This window comes from Carcharodon carcharias, chromosome 14 (assembly GCF_017639515.1).
Source record: "Carcharodon carcharias isolate sCarCar2 chromosome 14, sCarCar2.pri, whole genome shotgun sequence".
Taxonomy (NCBI): domain Eukaryota; kingdom Metazoa; phylum Chordata; class Chondrichthyes; order Lamniformes; family Lamnidae; genus Carcharodon; species Carcharodon carcharias.
In genome coordinates this window covers 32,021,792-32,044,972 of record NC_054480.1, presented here as the reverse complement: position 1 = coordinate 32,044,972, position 23,181 = coordinate 32,021,792, and the positions used below count along the sequence as shown (strand labels likewise).

The 23,181-nt window shown below is 41.4% G+C and overlaps 1 protein-coding gene across 2 annotated transcripts in view; it reads right to left on the bottom strand.

Annotated features, from left to right (window-relative positions):
- nol4lb (nucleolar protein 4-like b) overlaps positions 1-5,997 on the bottom strand; it is a 340,275-nt gene extending 334,278 nt beyond the window's left edge. Inside the window, exon 1 of one of the 2 annotated variants that reach the window (XM_041205279.1) lies at positions 5,852-5,997. In XM_041205279.1, the coding sequence (XP_041061213.1) occupies positions 5,852-5,914 (63 nt within the window). In that variant the 5' untranslated portion in view covers positions 5,915-5,997. The remainder of the gene's footprint in view (positions 1-5,851) is intronic. The other variant, XM_041205281.1, reaches the window with a different exon arrangement.
- Between the last annotated feature and the right edge of the window lie 17,184 nt (positions 5,998-23,181).

Below are 23,181 nucleotides of genomic sequence, written 5' to 3'. Positions count from 1 at the left end.
TTTTCAGTGTTTTTAAAGTCTCCATGAAATCCAGTGAACCATCTGGGCATTGATCTGGAGCTACACTGTGCCAATTGTAAAGTCCAACCACTGTAGGATGGTGTCTTAGAAAGCATGTTTGGGAATCAGGATAGGATCTGATTCATGGTATGCTAGACCCATCATTTCAGCTCACAGCTTTCCAAGGGAACTTATTTATTTCTGTCTCAACTCTACTTTTTCTTCCTTTGTTCAGTTTGTTCCGATGCACTCAAAAACTTTGCATCATATCAAAAGAGGCAGTTCAACTGAATTCCTAAATAATACATGACACAGAAATACCACAAATCACTGCAAAGCTGATGTCTGACCCACAATGTTATATAAGTTAGCTAATGTTCCTTGTTTACTGTGCTGATCCAGAAGAACAGTTATACAACATTTTAAATTAAAATAATGCAAATGAAACAGCATTATTGCATTGTAATTTAGAAAAGGAGGGTTCTGGAAGATGGAAACTTCTGTTGGTATTAGCGGACAAATGTTTAACACAATCTTATGAGATTCTTTTCTCCACTCTTTGACACAGACACCAACCATATACTTTGAATGGGTTAAAATGTCTGCAAAAACAGGGACAAAGAGTACCATATTTTTTCCAGGATGACACATTTTCCTTAAATAAGGGACCAGCATTTAAAATAAAAGCAAAATACTGTGGTTGCTGGAAATCTGAAATTAAAAAAATGTTGGTAATACTCAGCAGGTCTGGCAGAATCTGTGGAGTGAGATCAGGTCTGTGACCTTTCATTTGAACTGAGAAAAATTAGATGCAATATGTTTTGAGCAAGTGTCATGGGAGGGTGGGAAGAAGCACAGAAGGGAAGGTCTGTGATAGGGTAGCGGGTAGGAGACATTAAATGGCAAAAGGTTTCATGGTGCAAAACCAAAGAGAGTGGAAATGGGACAAGCGAAGAAACAAATGTTGTGCCTAGAGGAGGCATGAATAGCAGGACAGCATCCATCTAACACAAAGTAAAAGAATTAAGAAAGGAACAAGTGAAAAACTAAACCAGCAAGAAAAAAAAAACACAAACAAAGTTGAGGCTGAGGTTATGATCTAAAATTGTTGAGTCAATTCAGTTGAGTCAGTGTTGAGTCCCGAAGGCTGGAAAGTGCCCAGTTGAAAGATGAAGTGCTTTTCCTCAAGCTTGTGTAGACCTTTAGTGGAACTCTTTGGCAGGCCAAGGACAGAAATTAAGAAAATTAATTCTCTACCTTTCTCCTGCTCTGATCTTTCTGTCCTTGACCTGTAACAGTGTTCCAATGAAGCTCAACTCAAGCTTGAGGAACATCACACCACCTTTCGACTGGACCCTTTACAGCGTCCGGGACTCAACATTGTGTTCAACAATTTGGATCATAATCCCTACTCCTATTGTGTTCCTTTTTTTTTTGATTAGTTTTTCTCTTCTTTCTTTCTTAATTTATTTACCTTGTGTTCAGAGGACAGCTATCCTGCCATTCACACTTTTGAAAGACTTACCTTTTATTTCTTTATTTGAACTGTTATCACTCCCTTTGACTTTGCACCTAATACCTTCAATCATTTTAACTCTCCTGCCCTCCACCCTGTACCTTTCCTTTAGTTCTTCTTCCCATCCTCTCCTCTGTCACTTGCTCAAAGCCTATTACATCTCTGATTTTTCTCAGTTCTGATGAAAGGTCACAGATCTGAAATGTGAACTTTTTGTTTCCCCCGCCACAGATGCCACCAGAGCTGCTGAGTATATGCAGCTTTTTTTTTTCTGTTTTATCACAAAGATTTAACGCCTGCTTTTATGTTTTGTAATATTTAAGATAATATGTTTCGTACGTTCGTTTTTAACCTTGCTGCTATTGGGAATGGAGGCATTAATTTCAGAACGAATTGCGGGGCTAGGGAGCACCAGGAAGAGTTCCGAAGGATTTGAATGCAATTTGGGCGTGAATTTAATGGGCCCATGGCGTTTTCTCTTTCCCCGTGTTTTTCAATTTCGCACTTCTGCCAGCCGTGGAGTTTGTTATTTCATTCCAACAGTATTATTTCTGTCCTTGAATTATTTAATGGGCTTTGCAGAGCAGTGTATGCAAGCCCAGAACTCAGTAAAAGGCGGGAAATACAGGTTTTGAGAGAGGGTCTCAGACCTGAAATGTTGCCTGTCTTTTGTTGGTTTGCCTCGGTTGTTGCCTGACAAGGCTGAGTATTTTTATGAGCTTTTTCTGATTTAGTTTTCAATGTTCTTTTGTCTATTTCGGCCCAGGTGCTGTCTGGACCATTAATATTACATAATTGACGAAAATGAAATTTTTCATCATGGAAGAGCAGCTGCCCTCAATGGGGACCGTGAGGAATATAATTGGCTTTTTTATAAGTGTGAGTTTTAAAATAATACAATTATAATTTCAATTTTCATTCAAACTGTTTTGGAAATACAGTGTCTTCTGTGTGCTTCATGGTTTCCTTTGCTTTGTAATCATGCTTTGAACATCATTACCCAGCAAAGATCGTTTATTTTTATTTACTTCTATTTACTTTTATCCCCCCCACCCCAAAGTACTTCACCGCCCGCTATAAACAGACCAATGTTGGCTTGTTGTTTTAGTCTGCTTGTCCTGTCACTCCGCCAGATTATTTATAAAACAAATTTATTTATTTTTTGGTGGCCATCAGGGGTATCATCTATCAGGGCTTGACGTACTTTTGGCCAGCCGACCTTGCCCGCTGCTGGATTTAGGTGCCCCTTACTCCTTCACTTTTGTTTAATTAACTTCACTTTGGGCCTTTAGTCCTGAGCATAGCCGTAAATAAAGCACTGTGTGTAAAAAAAAAAATGACCGTGAGCTGGGGATGGTAGGTCTCCCATTAAAGTTAATTCCTGAAAAGGCGACTGGAGCCGAGTGCCTGGGTCCACTCTGCCAAGCAGACAGGTAATGAGTGTCTCTATGGTAACGCCAGTGTCTAGATGAGAAGTAGGATCCTGGCAGGCGAGCTCTAATCCCACATTTACTGTGGAGCTGTGCAAAGGGCTGCTCCGAGCTATAGTTCGATTTTTTGTGTGTGGCGCGTCAGGTATTCAAAAGAGGTGTACGAATATGTTTTTTGTCTATATTAAAAATTCCGTCGATGTATTTTGAACAAATTTGTATATAGATCGAGATGGTATGTTGCGATACATTTTAGTGCAAAATCGCTATTATCTTTACATATTGAATCAAACTGAAAAGGCAGACATGCATTACATAATCAAAGAGATGTGAATCACTGCATAAATAAAAGGGATACACTGTGATCTGAAATGTATTTCTATATATTTAATCATGATATAGATGTAGTAAAATGTCTAAATGTAGTACTAAATAATACAGAATTTGTGTTGAAACAAAGTTATTGTTCAGGTATGGCTAAATAACAAGTTGAGTTGTTATTTGGCATGGTCAAGGCCACTGATTTCCATTTCTCATAGTAAATAGATGGAAATGAAGAAGTCGAACCGTTTACTAACTGAATTGGACTAATTTGGTTGCAGTTAACCAATGGGCCTAATTACAAATGGAGGGTATCACGAAATAACACCTCTAAAACACATAAAACTCTGAATTCCAGAAAATAAAAATGAAATTTGACTTTTCCAGTCATTATAAATTAATGAGACCCCCAAGACAATAAAAAAAATCACAGAATCCTACATAATAAAAGCGGAACATGATTTATTCAGCCACAGTAAACTGATGGCCCCGCCCATTCTGTATGGTTGTAGGAAAGCGTTTCATTTAACTTATCGGGCTAGTGTCCTCTTAATTAAACTCCTGGATTTGAGTTGATGTTTACACATAAAATCATATTCAGTGACTTCAGTACTGCGGGATGTTACTACCTCCCTTCTGTCTCTACCCTTCACAAACACAATTTTTTATCCACCTGGCAAATTGGATCACATGTCAAAGCTATCCCCTTCAACATTATTTACCTCAAAAAAAAGAACTCAATGCAATAAAGCAAACCTACCTACCAGCTTGGAAACAGAATTGTAACAGTCTTCAAGCGTATAAATTATTAATCTAATTTATAAATTGCACAAAGATTCCCAGAAATTTAGTTGACTTCCATCAACCAAAGTGAATTGGTCCGTTTAAGTAGTCAACAGCAAAGACACAATAAAATCTGTCAAAGAGCAAACACACCAGCATACTGCACGCATGACTCAATTCTACTGTCAATATTTAATTTTAAACCGGTGCATAAAATCTAGTTTCAAAAAGAATGGATATACTTGCAGCGGAAATAACACTTAAGTGAGTGTCTTCTAACAGAAATGAAGTGCAGAATATTATTGTCAATACCCACTTGGCCTCCCGCACAGAATTAGGAGCTGGGACGCAGAGCTTGTTGCCTGGCAACGAAGTACATCCAATGTACCACAACCTGACTTCCATACTGTCTATATTTTACCTATTTCGTGACTACTCTTGGAAGAGCCAAAAGGTTCGCGCTAAATGATCTACCCTACATTAATTTACTATTTGTGTCAATAATCTCTCTACATATTCACACAAATACCTATTCAAAAAACATCCCTTTGAGATTGGTTCCCAATTTCCCCTATTAATTCATTTCAGTCCCAGGCGTCTTTCTGTTTTCCACTTGTGGTTTCCGCTGCTCTGCTCTCCAAGGACTGGCTCATTTAGCTAATTATAATGAACAGGAGAGCTGGTGCTTTGCACTGCTCATCCAAGTGCAATTTACCTGGCCAGGAGAGTGCTAATGCAGGCTAATTAGTGACTACCGCAGGCAGCGAGAAGCGCTGAACAAATGGGAGGGGGGTGGGGATAAGGAAAACACGGCGAAGCGACGAAAAAAGAAGGGAAACTAACAACCTAGGTTGGGCACCTCTAGATCCGTAGGATTGACTTTTAAATCGTCCAATGGATCGTGTTCCGCTCCTGAAACTGCCATTCGTTTTACATAAAGCAAAAGGATCCCCTGTTCTTCCAAATAAGAAAACGGAAGACCTGACTAACAGGAGTGTGTCAGACAGGGAGGTTGAGACTGGTCACAGAATCCATACCATTTAAGATGGCACTGGATAAAAATAAAGATGATGGGGCAGAGACAGTTGATGGTAACACATAAGAAAAATAAACGTAAGCACAATTTATATATTTTTTAAAAGCTACAGAAATAGATCAGGAGAGAGAGAGAGTGAAACACGGAGACTGATGGGTAGAGGGAGCAGGAAACAGTTGATGTATGCCAGGGGGCATCATGACAGCACATCACTGCAGAATGGTATTCCGGTACATCGACCTATCGCCACTGTGCTCTTCAAATTTTTTTTGTATCCCGGACAAATTCCCAGTTCTACAGCCCATTAACCTTCCAAAAATATGAAACAGGCGAATCGCTGACTTCACCCCTCCTATAAATAGATGCTGTGCTATACTGGCTAGGACGCAATTTGGAAACTCATGCAAACTTGCAATACCATTTTTCAGTTCAATGAGCATGTAGAACTATAGATTTCGTATTTATTTGGAAGAGTTCCTTACGGCTGTATCGGTTTTCCTCTGAAAAGACCTGGATATCTAGCAATGTTTTTTTAGAGTTTAGATGCAGGGCTCCAACATTTGGAAGGACTATTTATTTACCTTATTTTACATGGAGACAGTGGCCAGGTGTTCAACACTAAGCAGTCATGCAAATCAGTACGTGACAGCCAGAGAGAGGGCCGCCTAAAATATTACACAGCACAGTAACTATCCAGACTTTAAGACAGACAAAACATTGATTGATCAGATATAAATAAATAAATTTCCCACTCTGGAGACTAACCGTTGTTTTTACTGGTACGTATACCGCTGGTTTTCCGGCTGCACCCTTTTTCTGATCGCCCATCCCCAGCTGGAATCCCTTCGATTTCACCCAAAATTTGAATTTGGCATTATCGACCGTGCTGAGCTCGACTCCGCTCAGGAGCTGCACAATCCGGTCGTATTTTTTCCGAGTGACCGTCTTTGTTTTGCCCGAATCCCCGTAGGTCCTCAGACACCAGTCCTGAAAGTGACCGTACATGTCGCGATCCCCGCTGCTCTCCCAATCGATCGCTTTGTTCGCCATGTAGAAAGGAGAAGGGGGGGGGGGGGGGTTGGAGAGTACAGAATCTTTACACCTCCGTAAAAATCCCCCCTTTTAAAAAAAAGGAGATCGGCTCAGTTTGTGAGCACTTCGGTACCTTTTTTTGCGGAGGATCTCCTCACCACCCCAAAAAATTGCAACACAAGCTTACACAGATCGTCCCGATCAATCAATCTGATGTCCAGGCATGGTCAGTGCCATTGAAGCAGCGGATCTAGTTGTGGAAGAACAGCTTGTTGCAGGTTGGATGGGCTGGATTTGGAGCCACTTGGTGAGAGGTTGGGGCTGGCTCTAGGGTCCGGATGAGCCGCTCTAGGTGATGGTGCAGTGTTGGAAATGCGCCTCCAGAGGGGTCTCTGTTCCTGGTCCAGCCCCCCTTCCTCTTCCTCTTCTCACCCGGTGACCTGATTGGACGCAGTGACAAAAGTTTCTCGGGTGACAGCCAATCAATGATGTCACGGCCAGATGTCCCATTTAGGAATGCGGCGGAGTGCGCCTGCGTGGGCTGGGAATGGAGCAGAGGGGCCAGTCAGTCCTCAGGGTTTCGGCTCTTTTACTGTGCAGCGCACCTCCACAGCTTGTAACAAAGGCAAAGCACATTGCTTTTAGCTTGGATGATAGCAACTCGTAGCATTAGAATTTAAAATGTCTTGTTTCTATTTTTCCCCTGCAAAGACCGTATGGAGCATTGCCAGTGTTTTTAAATGCTTGGGGAGGTATGTATGGGCGACACTGGATGGTTTGCCATGAATATTTTCAGGTTTACATGTGCATTTGCAAAATTGTTTTCTATTTGTGCATCCCTCTTGAATCTGCTAAATTGAGCACATGGACAGTTTGAAACTCCCCAGCCTATCTGATTGCATAGGTCAATGACAAATATGTCCCAAATGTATATTAGATTGAGTTTCCAAATCCGTATGTATATTTCTCTACTACATTTCAATTTCTCACGTCCGTGGATTCAAAAAATATATAAATTTGGTACAACTGATGCGGGAATCTAATATGTAATTTAGTGTCTTGAATAAATATGGACTTACTATTTAGCACTTCACATCAAGCAGATAAATTTAGTTTTTGCGTTTTGTTTCATTTTAAAAAGTAAGTGTAGAAATTTCTATTCATGAAATATATATTAACTAGGAAAACGTGCCTAAATATTGAATTTGAAATTAGCATACTAATTTGAACTAAACTAGTGAGATCGAATGTATTCACTCCATAATTGAAGAAATGTACAACAGGAAAACAAAACTGATGCACCCTCCACTATGGGGGTCATCGGCTGCATGATGCATGTTCTGCCTAAATCCTGCTGAATTATTTGTGGTTTGCAATTGTTGGAAACTAATCCCAGTTCTCAACTATATACCTGAGCCTGAGTTGTTAAAATTTATTTAATCCCAAACACATACTTGTTTCGTGGATTCTGTGTCTAGCTATTAAATACAACAGAACTGCTGGCATTCATTTTGTCATTGATTGACACATTTAATAAATCACGATAGCTTTTCAGTATAATGCCTTTACGTATCAAATCCACCTCTTCAGTTTAGTTCCAAATCGATGGATATTTTGTCATGCTGGAACGTAACTGGACGGAGAACTTTAAAACCTATGCTGAATGTTTGCTTGGTAAACCCGTGCAGCTAAAATATTGCAACGTAAGTTAAAAAAAAAGGCCACGCGTTAGTGATAAGTTACGTATGCAAACTGGCACTCCAGACTGTTTCTCCTCGTAAATAGAACATCCAACTAACCTGGAGCAGCAATTCATCTGTTGCCATGACTGCACTGCCGTAAACATTTGTCCGAGTGCAAATCCATAGATCTAACATGCTTTCAGCAGTGTTTTGTCACTGGAAACTTATTTGTAGAACTGAAGTTGCCGGTACGGTTAGCTTTCACTCTCACTAGAAAACAATTAAATGGCCCAAAGGCGCCAGAGTGGACTGAATCCCCACAAGGTCAACACATTGCCAGGTATTTCCTTTATATATTTCCAGTTCCAACTTTGCATACACTTTTCATTGCATTTTAAAATATCCTGTTTCTCATGGTTTTTAAGCTTAGAAGCAAATCGACAGAAAACTTGCTGGAGGCAACAGACTTATGGATTTATTAACATGTGGATTAAGGATTTATGGATTAATTAATATGTTACCTTTGTTACGTTTCCTGTCAATTTTATCCTCATACGTTTGGTCCTTGACATTCATGCGTTTAAGTCTAATCTGCACTGGCCTTACAATGTCCTGATGGTCACTTAGAAATTATTTCTTGATAATTTTGCAGCAATTATGTCACAATTTGTTCTTCCATGCCATCATCACACATTGCTGACATGCAGCAAGCTGGGTATTGGCGCTGAAAAGCAGTTGCTTGTGAAGATAATGAAGCAAACAGAATAAAATCACTCCACAAACTGAACTATATGTTATATATTTTTTAAAAAAGATAGCCTGGAATGAATTCAGGGAAGTAGTCTAATCTTGGGCTCAGATGACAGTCATGAACCACTTGAGCTACACTCTTGCAATTTGTGAGGTTAGGTGAACCTCTTGCTTCATTTATTACCTTGTAATTACTCCCAAGTTCTGTATATGATATATGCTGAATGTGTTAAATCCTGGTACACTATCATATCTTAAAACTATATGACACATCTTTCAATATCACAAGGTGCACTTTTATGAACTTACATCTTGACCATGCCAAGCTGCATAATAAAATGTTCAAATTTAGAATTAACACTTACATATGTACAGTTAATAAAACTCTATGCAAAAGTTTGTGTGTTTAATCTACACTAGAAAATTTCCTGTAGCAGTGCATATGAGGAGTCAAGACTAATAATGATGTTTGAGTGAAGCAGGGATAGAGGACATGGAATAATTGTCCAGGAAATGTAAATGAAATTTCTTTCCTTACTTTAAAGTCAAATATTATATCCTTATTTTTGCATTAACACATATATTTTATATCATTTGTAGTTGAAAAGCAAAACTTATGACAATCTGAGAAGCAAATAGAGTTGTTTGGAGCTACCATTTTTCTTAGTAGTGTAAGCTGAGGAGCTGGGTAATGCAAACCTTAGGCACTATAGTGTCACAACTGGCAGAAGAGTATAATTACAGGGTGGTAAATTTACCTAGGCAGTTTTCAATATAAATGTGGATATAGGACATTATGAAGAGAAAGGTGTTGTGACAGAATTGTGACAAATACATGACAACAGATGTATGAATTTGTAGACAGGAAATACATGCAGATGAGATTATTTATATACAGTATGCAGATAACAAAGATCCTGGAATTAAGTTCAAGATTGCATGATAACCTTACAGTTCAGATGGCGATTATAAATTATTCAGTGGCTTTGAAAATATATTTTAACAGGGAAACATAGCATTGTACTCTGGCAACACTTCCCAGTTATCTTCAAAATATTTCTTAATAAAATGATGGCGATGTGGTTAGTCCTTCAGTGTGAGCCATAACACACACTATTCTGGGAACTATACTTGATATTGGCACTGACGGTTACTACTAATAGGAGTATTGACCCAAATCTAAGTGTATCCCCACAGATACACAGAAAATTGTAACTATATGTACTATAAAACAACAACCAATACCAGGGAGGAATTACATGACTGTAGTTGAAACTTGTTATTTCATTGTTTTTAAGAAGCACTGAAGTTTTATTCTTGCAGTTAATGGTATTGGCTGAGCCTTCAATTAAATTGCTGAAGTGCAACTATTCTTGGATTCCTTGTTTCTCCATGTGATGTATTCCCAGGTGTCATTATTCTAAACAGTTTTAAAACCAAATGTCTGAGATTTAAAGTGATCGTGTTTTGGATTCATTTATGGGATGTAGGCATTGCTGGAAAGGCCAACCCATCCCTAATTATCTCTCTGCTGCCTTCTTGAACCACTGTAGCCTGTGTGATGTTGATATATCCACATAGCAGTTAGGTAGAGAATTTCAGGATTTACCCACAGACGAAGGAATGGTGGTGTATTTCCAAGTCAATGGTGCATGACTTGGAGGCAGTGGCGGCCCCATGCCTTTGCTGTCCTTGCCCTTCTAGATGGTAGAGCATTTGGGTTTGGAAGGTGCTGTCAAAGAAACCTTGTTGAGTTGCTGCAGTGCATCTTGTAGATGGTGCATCCTGCAGCCATAATACACTGGTGTTTCAGGGACTGAATGCTTGAGGTGGTGCATGGGGTGCAAATCAAGCAGGCTGCTTTGTCCTGGATGGTGTCAAGTTTCTTGAGTGTTGTTGGAACTGCTCTCATCCAGGCAAGTGGAGTTGTTCCATCGCACTCCTGATGTATGCCTTGTAGATGGTAGAAAAGCTTTGGAAAGTCATGAGGTGATTTATTTGCTGCAGACTACCTTGATCTGCTGTTCCAGCTACTGTATTTATGTGACTGGGGTCCAGTTGTGTTCATGGTCAATGTTAACCCCCAGGTTGTGATGTTGGGGTAATTCAGTGATGATAATCCCGTTAAAAGATACAGGCACAAGAAATACTGTTGTGCTCAGTTACATCTGTGACACGTAAGTTATTGAGAATTAGGTCAAGTAGGTTTTCTTTGAATCAGTCCTCTCACTGCCTACCGCAGGCCCAGTCTGGTCAGCTTGGTCAGTGGTGGTGCCAAAGATTCACCTTTAGTGATGGACATTGAAGTTCCGCACTCAGTATACATTCTGTGCGCTTGTTACCCTCAGTGCTTTGAAGTAGTGTTCAGTATGGAGGAGTATTGATTCACCAGCTGAAGCAAGGTGGTAATTAGCAGGCTACTTCTTTGCCCCTGTTTAACCTAATACTATGAGATTTCATAGGGTCAGAAGTCAATTTTGAAGACTCCCAGGGCCACTGACTCCTTGACTGTACATCACTGTACCACCACTTTTGCTAGGTCTGCCTGTGGGACAGGATAAACCCAGGGAGGATGATGGAGGCATCTGGTACATTGACTGAAATGTATGATTCGGTCAGTATGTTGCTTGGATGGTCTATAGGAGAACTCTCCCAATTTTGGCACAAGTCCTCCGAGCAGCATTTTGAAAAAAACGCTAGCTATGGATACTAATACCTTTGTACATTATATAAACCATAAAGGCTAAATGCTGCAGCTTATTGTCTATGGCTATTTTTCCCATGTCAAAAACTTTAGGAAGAATGAACTTCCATTCCTTATACTGAAGGAACATGTCAAAGGTGTCTTTCTTGAATAATAGTGTTGTTTATTATTTTGGAATTAACTGGTCTGATTTCTTCCTTAGTACACAAAGGATTTACTGTGTTTAATCAACCTTCTAACAGTTCTCATCAATGAAAATCTTCCTAAGGCTACTTCGATCAGCTCAGAAACTTCTCATGAATCAGGAAGATGAAAGCATGCTTGATCTTCATTTTCAATATAAAAACGGAAACATCATGAAAACGGACCTCATGATAATTCTGATTCTTTGGATTTTAAACAAAAAATGGAGAGAAAATTGCACATGGATAAATGGCCTGTGCTAGTCAAGCATTCTTAACAGTACTGTTTGTTGACCTTTTGATGTTGTTCTACCACGGCATAGCAAAATTCACCGAGTGCATACCCCCTGTTTACCAATGCGCACTATGTCACGTGATGGGTTAGTTTGACCTACTAATGATATGATTTTGCAATAGTAATTCCACCCAGTGTAAATTTCTGGAGTCATAAGAACTGAATTTAGATAAGAGAACCAAGATTTCTCTAGGATTCTCTCATTCTCCCACCATAACAGATAAGAGCCTCTGGAATTTGTGACATGGTATTGCCACTTCACATTTATGCTTAATAGTAGAGCTGATCATTGCTGAGCAAAAACAAAAATACCTGGAAAAACTCAGCAGGTCTGGCAGCATCTGCGGAGAGGAACACAGTTAACGTTTCAAGTCTGAATGACCCTTCAATAGAATTAAGTGAAAATAGAAGAGAGGTGAAATTTAAGCTGGTTTAAGGGGGGGGGACAAGTAGAACTGGATAAAGGGCCAGTGATAGGTGGAGATAACCAAAAGATGTCACAGACAAAAGGACAAAGAGGTGTTGAAGGTGGTGATATTATCTAAGGACTGTGCTAATTAAGGGTAGAAAGCAGGACAAACAAGGTACAGATGGCCCTAGTGGGGGTGGGGTGGAGTGAAGGCATCAAAAAATGCTAAAAGGTAGAGATAAAAAAAGGATAGAAATACATTTAAAAATAATGGAAGTAGGTGGGAAAAGAAAAATCTATATAAATTATTGGGAAAAAAAGGGGGGGAATTGGAAAGGGGGTGGGGATGGAGGAGAGAGTTCATGATCTAAAATTGTTGAACTCAATATTCAGTCCAGAAGGCTGTAACGTGCCTAGTTGGAAGATGAGGTACTGTTCCTCCAGTTTGCATTGAGCTTCACTGGAACAATGCAGCAAGCCAAGGAAGGACATGTGGGCATGAGAACAGGGTGGGGTGTTGAGAGGGGAAGTGACAGGGAGGTCTGGGTAATGCTTGCAGACAGACCAAAAGTGTTCTGCAAAACAGTCACCCAGTCTGCGTTTGGTCTCTCCAATGTAGAGGAAACTGCATTGGGAGCAACGAATGCAGTAGACTAAATTGAGGGAAGTGCAAGTGAAATGCTGCTTCACTTGAAAGGAGTGTTTGGGCCCTTGGACGGTGAGGAGAGGGGAAGTAAAGGGGCAGGTGTTGCACCTTCTGCGGTTGCATGGGAAGGTGCCCTGGGGTTGAGGTGTAGGGGGTGATGGAGGAGTCGACCAGGGTGTCCCAGAGGGAATGATCCCTGCAGAATGCTGCCAGGGGGGTGAAGGAAAGATGTGTTTGGTGGTGGCATCATGCTGGAGTTGGCAGAAATGGCAGTGGATGAGCCTTTGAATGCAGAGGCTGGTGGGGTGACAAGGTGGATCCTATCATGTTTCTGGGAGGGAGAAGAAGGTATGAGGGCAGATGCGCGGGAGAAGGGCCGTACACAGTTGAGGGCCCTGTCAACCACCGTGGGTGGAAAACCTCGGTTAAGGAAGAAGGAGGACATGTCAGAGGAACTGTTTTCAAAAGTGGCATCATCAGAACAGATGCGACGGAGGCAAAGGAACTGAGAGAATGGGATGGAGTCCTTACAGGAAGCGGGGTGTGAGGAGCTGTAGTCGAGGTAGCTGTGGGAGTTGGTGGGCTTGTAATGGATATTGGTGGACAGTCTATCACCAGAGATTGAGACAGAGAGGTCAAGGAAGGGAAGGGAAGTGTCAGAGATGGACCAAATGAAAATGATGGAGGGGTAGAAATTGGAAGCAAAATTAATAAATTTTTCCAGGTCCAGACGAGAGCATGAGGCAGCACCGAAGTAATCATCGATGCACCAGAGAAAGAGTTGTGGGAGGGGGCCAGAGTAGGACTGGGGAACAAGGAATGTTCCACATACCTCATAAAGAGATAGGCATAGCTGGGGCCCATGAGGGTACCCATAGCCACACCTTTTATTTGGAGGAAGTGAGAGGAGTTTAAGGAGAAATTGTTCAGTGTGAGAACAAGTTCAGCCAGACGGAGGAGAGTAGTGGTGGATGGGGATTGTTCGGGCCTCTGTTTGAGGAAGAAGTGGAGAGCCATCAGACCATCCCAGTGGGGGATGGAGGTGTAGAGGGATTGGACGTCCATGGTGAAGAGGAGGTGGTTGGGGCCAGGGAACTGGAAATTGTTGATATGATGTAGGGTGTCAGAGGAATCACGGATGTAGGTGGGAAGGGACTGGACAAGGGGAGAGAGAATGGAGTCAAGGTAGCAAGAAATGAGTTCTGTGGAGCAGGAACAGGCTGACACGATGGGTCTGCCGTGACAGTCCTGTTTGTGGATTTTGGGTAGGAGGTAGAAACGGGCCGTCCGAGGCTGGGAGACTATCAGGTTGGAAGCTGTGGAAGGAAGATCTCCAGAGGAAATGAGGTCAGTAACAGTCCTGGAAACAATGGCTTGATGTTCAGTGGTGGGGTCATGATCCAGGGAGAGGTAGGAGGAAGTGTCTGTAAGTTGACACTCAGCCTCAGCGAGGTCGAGGTCAGTGCGCCAGACAACAACAGCACCACCCTTGATCATTGCTGATGTCATGGTGCTTGTATTTCAGACATGTACCTAACTGTCACAGGTGCTGGAGTATGCGCAGATTGTCAAAATATTACTACCTGAAAGCCAGTCTACAAGGACACCAGCTCTGCTAGTATGCTGAATCGTGGCAGACAGACACACTTGGGTCACTATCCTGCAATCTATACAATAGAAGAGCCTGGCATTAAAGCACATTATTTGATCACATCACATCTGAATTCCATTATTTCCTGCTTGGCGTCCATTTCTCTTTATAATGTTTTCTACTACGTTTTGTTACATGAGGAGCACTATATAAATGTAAATAGTTGATCATTTTTATTTTATAACGCCTTGTCTATGTAGAAATTCAAAGTGATTAAAGCAAAGTGCAAAACAAACTAGAAATAAACCAGAAGCTAAATTTTAGAAAACTGTGCTCCTGGCACAGAGGGTCACCTGATTTGGATGGATTTCAGAAATTTCAGCATAGAGGTCAGCAGACTGCACGTGATTTTCCATCCATTAATTTTAGTGAATGGAAAATCCTGCAGGGGCCACTAAACTCCATGCTTGAATTGCCAATAATCTGAGAGTGGGCAAATTGTTAAAATTATCCCTCCAAAAAATCTTTACTTATCTTGAATAAACTGAGCTTCTAGTTTTAGACAAAGTAGAAGTGGTAGATGTGGGGTTATGTGCATGCTTTTTCAAAGAACAATTATAGAGAGTTTTATATGCCACACCAATATGCCTATTCTATGGCATAGAAATAAGATTATTATACAAAGTAAATCAGTATCAACAAAAGTTGTACCTTATGTTTAGGTATAATTATTGAATGCAATTGATTAAAAATATATTGCGTAACAGAATATGAACTGTAGATGCAAAATCATGTGAAAAGCAAATCATTTTTAAAAATCCTTATGTTTACCTAGTATCATAACATCATTGAACCATTTCAAAGCATATCACCTATGGGACAGAACTTTTAGCTTGGGAATTAGAGTAAAATAAGTGATAGTGGATCAATTGCCTCTTATACATTGAAGAACAATTTTGCTAAAATCGGGTGGGATGTATAATGGGACGTGGATCCAGTGATGCCCATTTTATGCCCCTGGCAAAGTTGGAAACTCTGGCAATGATGACTTATTATTCAGGCAAACACAACAGTTATTCTGTGCTAGAGCAAAACTTGCTGGTATTCTTCAAATATGCCTTGGAGTCTTTACCATCCACCTGAACAGGACTTTTTTTAACATCTCCTCCAACAACATTGCATCCTTTCAGTACTTAACAGCATTATCACTTTAGATTGACAACATGAAACTCAAAGCCACAACATTTTGACCCAAAGACAAAGATAGTACCAATTCACCCATTTTGAGTCATAGTTTTTGTCTTTTCAAAATGTTATTATGAGAATTGTTTTATGGCCTTGAACATCAGAGTGTTAAAAATTTTTCATTAGAGTTGAATGTTCCAGAGTTTAGTATATCAGATTTTGACTGCACAGGTACAATTCAAACAATCCAAGCTGGATGATAAGGTCCCCCCGCTTTAGGATCATCCTGGAGGACATAAACACCTCTACATTCCATTCCTCTAATGCCTACTACTTCTCTAAATCCCCATCTTGCACCCCCCACCCTTCCACTCCCATTCCCAAGCATATTTTACCCAAGAGACTCATTTCTTGGTGCCTTGACCCCCATTCCCATTAGACATTTGCCCACACAACATTCCTTTCCTGGCACGATTCTAGGCGACATTGTAAATGGTACACTCTCGTCAGTCTTCCTCCCTTTCAAGACAACCACCATTATCTCATTTCTTCAAAAAAAACACAGCTCACTTCCTCTGTTTTGAACTCCTGTCCAATCTCCAACCTCTCTTTCATTGCCCAGGTCTGTGAAGGCTTTGGCGCCTCTCCAATAGCTCCATTTGAATCCATCCCATTAAGTTTCCACTCCACCAGAGTACCAAAATAGCCATAGCCAATGTCAGGAACGATGTTCTTTGTGACTGTGACCATGGTGCATGATTCCTTCTTGTCTCCCCTAATCACCCTGCAGACTTCAATACAATAACACTGTTCTCCTCCAGTACTAGTTTTACTGCCTGCTCATCCATGAGAGTAAATACACTCAATTCTGATGATCTCTCGAGCAAGGAAGACTAATTTGTTTCAATAATGGATTTCAGCGTAGTTTTTTTGTTATCGATTCCCGTACACTGGCAATTAGAATCTACCTGAACTTAGCGTCCTTACCAACTGAGACTACCAGTTCCTTAACTTGGACTGAATTTGACCCAAAATTCCAGTGGTGAAAGAATAGTTTTCTAACTATTCCATGCCAGCCTCTGCAAGTTAAAATTGCAAGGTATGTTTTAAGATTGTGGTAAAATGCAATTACAAACTATCATCTATATTTCAGGGTTCAATCTGGTAGCACTTTAAGAAATAGTATAAATCTGCTTGAAAGTACTGGTGTAGGTGAGAAAAATACCTTACAAGTACTCTGTTGCAGCCCCACCAGGCCTAAAGCTAATAATTCTTGCTTTTTATAAAGCCAGGTGAACTTTAGTATTACGTTGCTGATTAATGGATGATAAGTTCTTGTTCACATAGGCATGAAGTTTAAGTGATTGGCAGCATAACATGTACGTTATGTTCCTTTCTAAAGTAAATGCATCACAATCCAGGGAATTGCTGGTTATTATTGGAAAATTAATTCTGAATAATTTATATGAGATTCTTGTTTTTTAAATCAAAATATACCAAAGAAATGCAGATGTTTTATGTAATGTATTTGTCCCATCTGAGATGCAGAGATGCAGAAATACAATGTATACGTTTGTATCAAAAATAAAAGACAGTCCATTTCATCTCTAAGACTTCAGGCATGTGAATTCCCTGGAGATCTTACCATTTGGTGCTATGTTAAATCATTTGTGCAACAACCATCATTTGAAATTCAGATCATTCAGAAACTAGCACAGCACTGAGAGGCATTGAATGTAACTACAACCATAAAATAATGGAACCCCTGTGAAATGCTTATTGGCTAATTCATCTCTTCTTGAGCCACAAGGACAATTAATACATTGTGTGTTTTATATGGATTGTTATTTAAACTATTAGCCAACACTGCTCTCTCTCACCATTAGCAAACAATTAATTAATATTTTGTACATTTTTTTCCTAATATGTACTCGATAGTTTTACAATTTGGAACTGTGTTTCATAGCAACAGTTATACAAAGGCTTCTTCATGAACAAAAATAAAATTTCTTCTCCTATAATAGTTTCAGCTCTGTCCTGACTACACACAGCCAAAGATTGCAGTTACACAGAAATTGCGCCAGATTTAATACAAAGGGAGATTTTCCACTTCTGTGCACCAAGAACACAAATTAGAAAAATTACACACCTTCAGTTTGGGAATTTTCATCCATTTGTTTTGGCGTGGAAATGCTGACTCAAAATCTACTCTATAAAACATTACAAGCCTACAGTATTACAAACTACAAGGCAAAGCAGTAACTTTGAAACTGTGCAAATAAGATAACAATGCAGGATGTTAGAAATCAGAATTAGAAACAGAAAGGACTAGAAATCTCAATTAGAAATGGAAAGGGTTAGAAATACACAGCAGACCCACCAGGGTTTGAAAAGAGAAAAGGCAGGTAACGTATTAGATGGCAAAATCAAAAGGGGAAACTGCAAATGACAGATATCTGAAATCTGTTCTGATTACGTGCGCAATACCAAAAACAACATAACCTGTTTGTTGTCTTTGCAGATGCTGACTGATTTGTGTATTTCTATTTTTTTTGTTATTATTTAACATACTGGATAGCAACACTTAAGTCAGAATTGATTCTGACACATGGTCTCCTGTTAAACATTCATCTGGCTTTTCTCTGTGGAGATGCAGACAGACTGACCATGTATTTCCAGCACTTTCTGCTTTCTACGGAGGTCATTTCTTTTCGATTTACCCCTTGGAGGCTAACACTATCAATTTCATCCTGACAAATAGTACAGGCAGGTCCATCCCAAGGGATTTAGCAAGTGAATTTGACAGAGGTACTCTGAGTAAAAAAACAGAGCACCAATCAACAACAATAGATCTAAGTGTTTAAGTTGAACCATGAAGCAGAAAGTCAGAGGGTGAGACTACAATCATCCACAGATGATAGCAGAAGGGATCCTGCTTTTTGGAGCCCAGCTTTTAAAACAAGGATGTACTTTGTGCATGAGAGCTTGTAGCCAGGAATTTTGCAGTTGTAATGATGGCAAAACAGTTAGCATTTGACATCATTACTCCTCTGAAACTGACAGTAACTTTTGGGGTCCACACATGTACAATTAAATATGGGAATCCATAGGCTTCTGACTGTGATTCTATGCTATTCCATAGGGTGCGCTGTTGAAGGTCCTGCAGAGTGCAATCAACTAGAAATTGCTGAACTGATGAGAGTATGCCTTTTCAGGTTATTAGTCTCACTGAAAAGATAACCCTTGAAAAGTTACACATTGTCGAATGAGGTGTAACTGGATTTTTAACAGCGTACTTTGTTCATGATTACTGCTGATAACCTCTCTGGCCCCGGAAAACTAATGTTATTTTTGTGGAATTGTCAAATTTTTTCCATTATAATAAAATTGCCCAATTTTAAAATATTTTAAGCTTGCTTATGATATTTCACGTTCTACCACGATCCCATGTATACTATTTATTTCACTTTCTGCACATGATATTAAAAAATAAAAGAAAATCAGCGTACTTACTTCCTGGTTTGCTGACTGCAAGAATGCTTTAATGTGATTGGCTGCTTACCCTACTCAATGACCTCACTGTTGTTGGACACCTGGAAATTCCCTTGACTTGGTGTCAGATTCATACTAACATCAAGAAAGGATAAATCTACCCTACACTAATTGCTAGAACAATGGGCAGCTTTCTTTGAGGTCGACGATGAGCACCATTGCTTCACTGCTGACCACAAAATCTGGGCCTATAAATTTATTGGACAGCACACCTACCAGTTTCCATCATGTGTTGGCTTACCTGAAGTAATCCAAAATCTACATAGCGATGTACTGATACATGGGATGAAAACTCTGCAGTCCACCTTGAAGTTTGTGGCAACTCCAGAGATAATACATAGTAGTGCTGCTCTCATGAACGTTCAGACTTGTCGGATGGATTTAGTGTTTAATTGAAGAAAGCCACTCGTCTGTGCCCATTGTATTATACAGGTCGCTACAGATCAGCAGACAAAGTGACACAGGACCTAGGAGCAAGGGCAGACATAAAATGGCGATGCACAATGTTCCAGTACTTCCTGATGGCAACATATCTGCACCATTCCATCATTCTCCTCTGAGGACTTACTTTTTGTTAGAAAGCAGGTACTGCAGCTTGCAGCTGGAACATCTCAGGACCATGCTCCTAGAGGTTGAGTAGATGTTGACAGCACTCAGGCGCTTCAGATGCTCCAGACACTGATGTAGCAGCAAGGAGAATCACAAGATTGTGTAGTACAGTAGCACTCACACAGATTGTTGGGAAAGGAAAGCACTGTGTTAGTAGATGCTAGAATCAGAAACAGAATTTTGTATAATAAAGTATGGTGATACCTGAGTTATGATCTGTGGGAGAAATTTATTTGTATGGCTCAGGAAAACATATGTGCCATTAAAAAGAGTGGCATGGCAGCCAGTTAAATAGGTTTCTGCAGCTCCTGGTGATTTTCTTTTCCAGGACATGCAGAAGAGGTCATGTAAAGGGCGGATGGGTTAACTATCCGCAGATATTTTCTATGAGCGATTGCCGAATGGTTCTTGAAGCTGACAGACTGCACTGTGGAATCCTGTTGTTTACCAGACTCTGAAATAACATTTCTCTCATGATATTCAGTGCTTTTCTGCTCCAGCAGAACCAAGTTGATTCATCTTTCAGGAGGAAAGTTTTGGAGCCCACAGCAAAAAATAATAGGGGTTCAAATTGACCTTGGACACAAAGCAGATAAACAAAGCATTTTCATCAGCATCTTAGTTCTTATTTTAATCCTGTCTCACTAACTTCAGCTCTGTTTGACAAACTAATTATTTATAGAAAGTTATTACCATTTGCTTTTGAAATTGCAGAATTTACAGATTACTGAAAAGTCGATATTACGCTTTCATATTTGTCTATTTGAAAAGAATCAAGAGCACAAGAAAGTAGATAAGGGCCAGGATTTTCCGTGCCCGCTGACGTCGGGTGTGTTCGGTGGCATGAGCGGACAATATAGCACGATTAATTTCCCGACGGTATGAAACCAGCGTGCGATTGTTCGCTCAGCCTGCCGCCATCAGACGTCAGGAATTTCATTGTAATGCATCATTATTGGGCCAGCCTGCCGGAATCCTTCTGCCCGCTGGATTGCTTGCCCACGTCGGCGGAAAAACACACCGACATGTTTCACAACAGCACATAAAAGGTGCGCACTTGTCAGGCTGCACTGAGGGGAACTTGGAGGTGAGTGCACAGTAAGGTTGCTCAGCGCTTGCCAGGGCCACCTGTTGGACTTCAAGGTTGAGGGGTGTTGGGATGGGGGGGGCAAGGGCCGCCCTGCAGTTGAGGCAACCTGTGGAGAAAGTGGGGGTTGGGGGGTGGGGTTGTGAAAAGACTGCCCTGTGGTTGAATGTAGCGCACAAGCTTGTGCAGGGTTGGGGGGAAGGTAAGGGCAGGCAAGTGGCCACACATTAGGGACACCTTGTATAAAGTGACCGTTCATCTGCAGCTGAGACAGTTCAGACACAGCCACATTGATATGATTTGAAGTCGGGCTTCTAAGTTTTCTGCCCACTCAAGCAATGCAGAGTCATGAAAGTGCCACCAAGTGTTACAGAGCTTTTCACCCCTCGGGCATAGACTGCAAACTAATGAGCGTTTTAGTGGACTGCAGAACAGTTGGATGACTGGGCACATTGTACGATCTCCTTGCTAAAGCTGGTCATGGAGCGGTCACTGGTGGAGGCGCCCATAGCTCCTTGCAATGTCAGCATCTCAGTTTGGACCAGTCTCCCCCATGGTTCAAGGTAACTGTGCAGCCTTGCAGTGTGGGTTAAGAGAATGCTGAGATCACACCATGCAGTCCAATGGGCAAAGCTGCCATCAATCGGTCAGCTGGAGTAGGGCAAAGGTGGGTGGGGTTTCGGGAAGCCTTGCAACACACTAATCTCTGGCCATCCAAATGGTGGCCAACACTCCCCAGGATGCATTAAGGGGCCTTCAGACTTAACCAAGACAGGTTCTTGGTACATCCAAGCTAACCCATACGTCTCTCTCTGTCATTCCGCAGGAGGAATGTTTCAGGATCATGGAGCCTGGTGACCTAGCTACATGCCTCATGGATTACAGAAAGCGAAGATGACGGAGAAGAGAGTGACTGAGGCACCTGGCTGTGCAGAGGGAGGAGCAGCACCCTTTGGATGAAGGGGCAGTTGGGAACCCTGCACATGCCACTGAAGAGCCATAGTGAGCTATCGATGGTCAATGCCTAGCTAGACCCATGGTCTACAGACGCCGCATTTCTGCCCTGCAGATGACTGAGAACCAGCATCGTCAAAGGCTGTGGAAGTCTAGGGAACTGATCAGTCACATATGCCAGCTACTGCAGGATTTGGCACCATGGGGACATGCAGGGCATCCACTGCCAGTGGCCGTAAAAGTGACAGCAGCACTCAATCTCTACACCAGGGCTCTACAGGTGACCTCTGTGGGATATCACAAGCCTCTACCCACAAATGCAGTCCATGTAAAAATGCAGCAAGACCTGGACAATATCCAGGCTTGGGCTGACAAGCGGCAAGTAACATTCGCGCCATACGTGTCAGGCAATGACTATCTCCAACAAGTGAGAATCCAACCATCACCCCATGACATTCAATGGCATTACCATCACTGAATCCCCCACTATCAACATCCTGGGGGACTAGCCATATGAATACTGTGGCTACAAGAGCAGGTCAGATGTTTGGAATCCTGCGATGAGTAACTCATCTCCTGACTCCCCAAAGCCTGTCCACCATCGACAAGGCACAATTCAGGAGTGTGATGGAATACTTCACACTTGCCTTGATGAGTGCAGCTCCCACAGCGCTCAAGAAGCTTGACCCCGTACAGGACAAAGCAGCCCATTTGATTGGCAGCACATCCACAGATAATCATTCCCTCTGTGGCTGACGCACAGTAGCAGCAGTGTGTACCATGTACAAGATGCACTGCAGGAACTCACCATGGCTCCTTCGACAGCATCTTCCAAACCCACAACCAGTAACATCTAGAAGGGCAAGGGCAGCAGATAAATGGGACCACCACCAACTGGAAATTCCTCTCCAAGCCATTCACTATCCTGACTTGGAAATATATTGCCGTTCCTTCACCGTCGCTGGGTCAAAATCCTGGAACTCCTTCCTAACAGCATTTGGGTGTACCTACATCACATGGATTGAATGAGTGAAATAAAACGATGCTTCCAGGAGGTCACGGATGGTATCTTCGCGAGGGCACACAACTTTGTACATTTCACCTGGGACCAGGACAGGCAGGATGCAAGAGCGATAGGATTTGCTCAGATCTTGGGTATCCCACAGGTACAGGGTGCGATCGACTGCACTCACATGGCTCACAGATCTCCGACACAACATGGTCAACTACATCAACTGCAAGCGATTACGTTTGCTGAATATGCAGTCATTGTACGTCCACCAGAAACACATCCTGCAGGTCTGCACACCGTTTCCAGAGATTGTGTGTGACTCCTACATTCTCTGTTGTTCACAGACCCCTGAAGTCTTCCAGCGTCCACAGAAGCTGCAGAGATGGCTCCTCAGGGACAAGGACT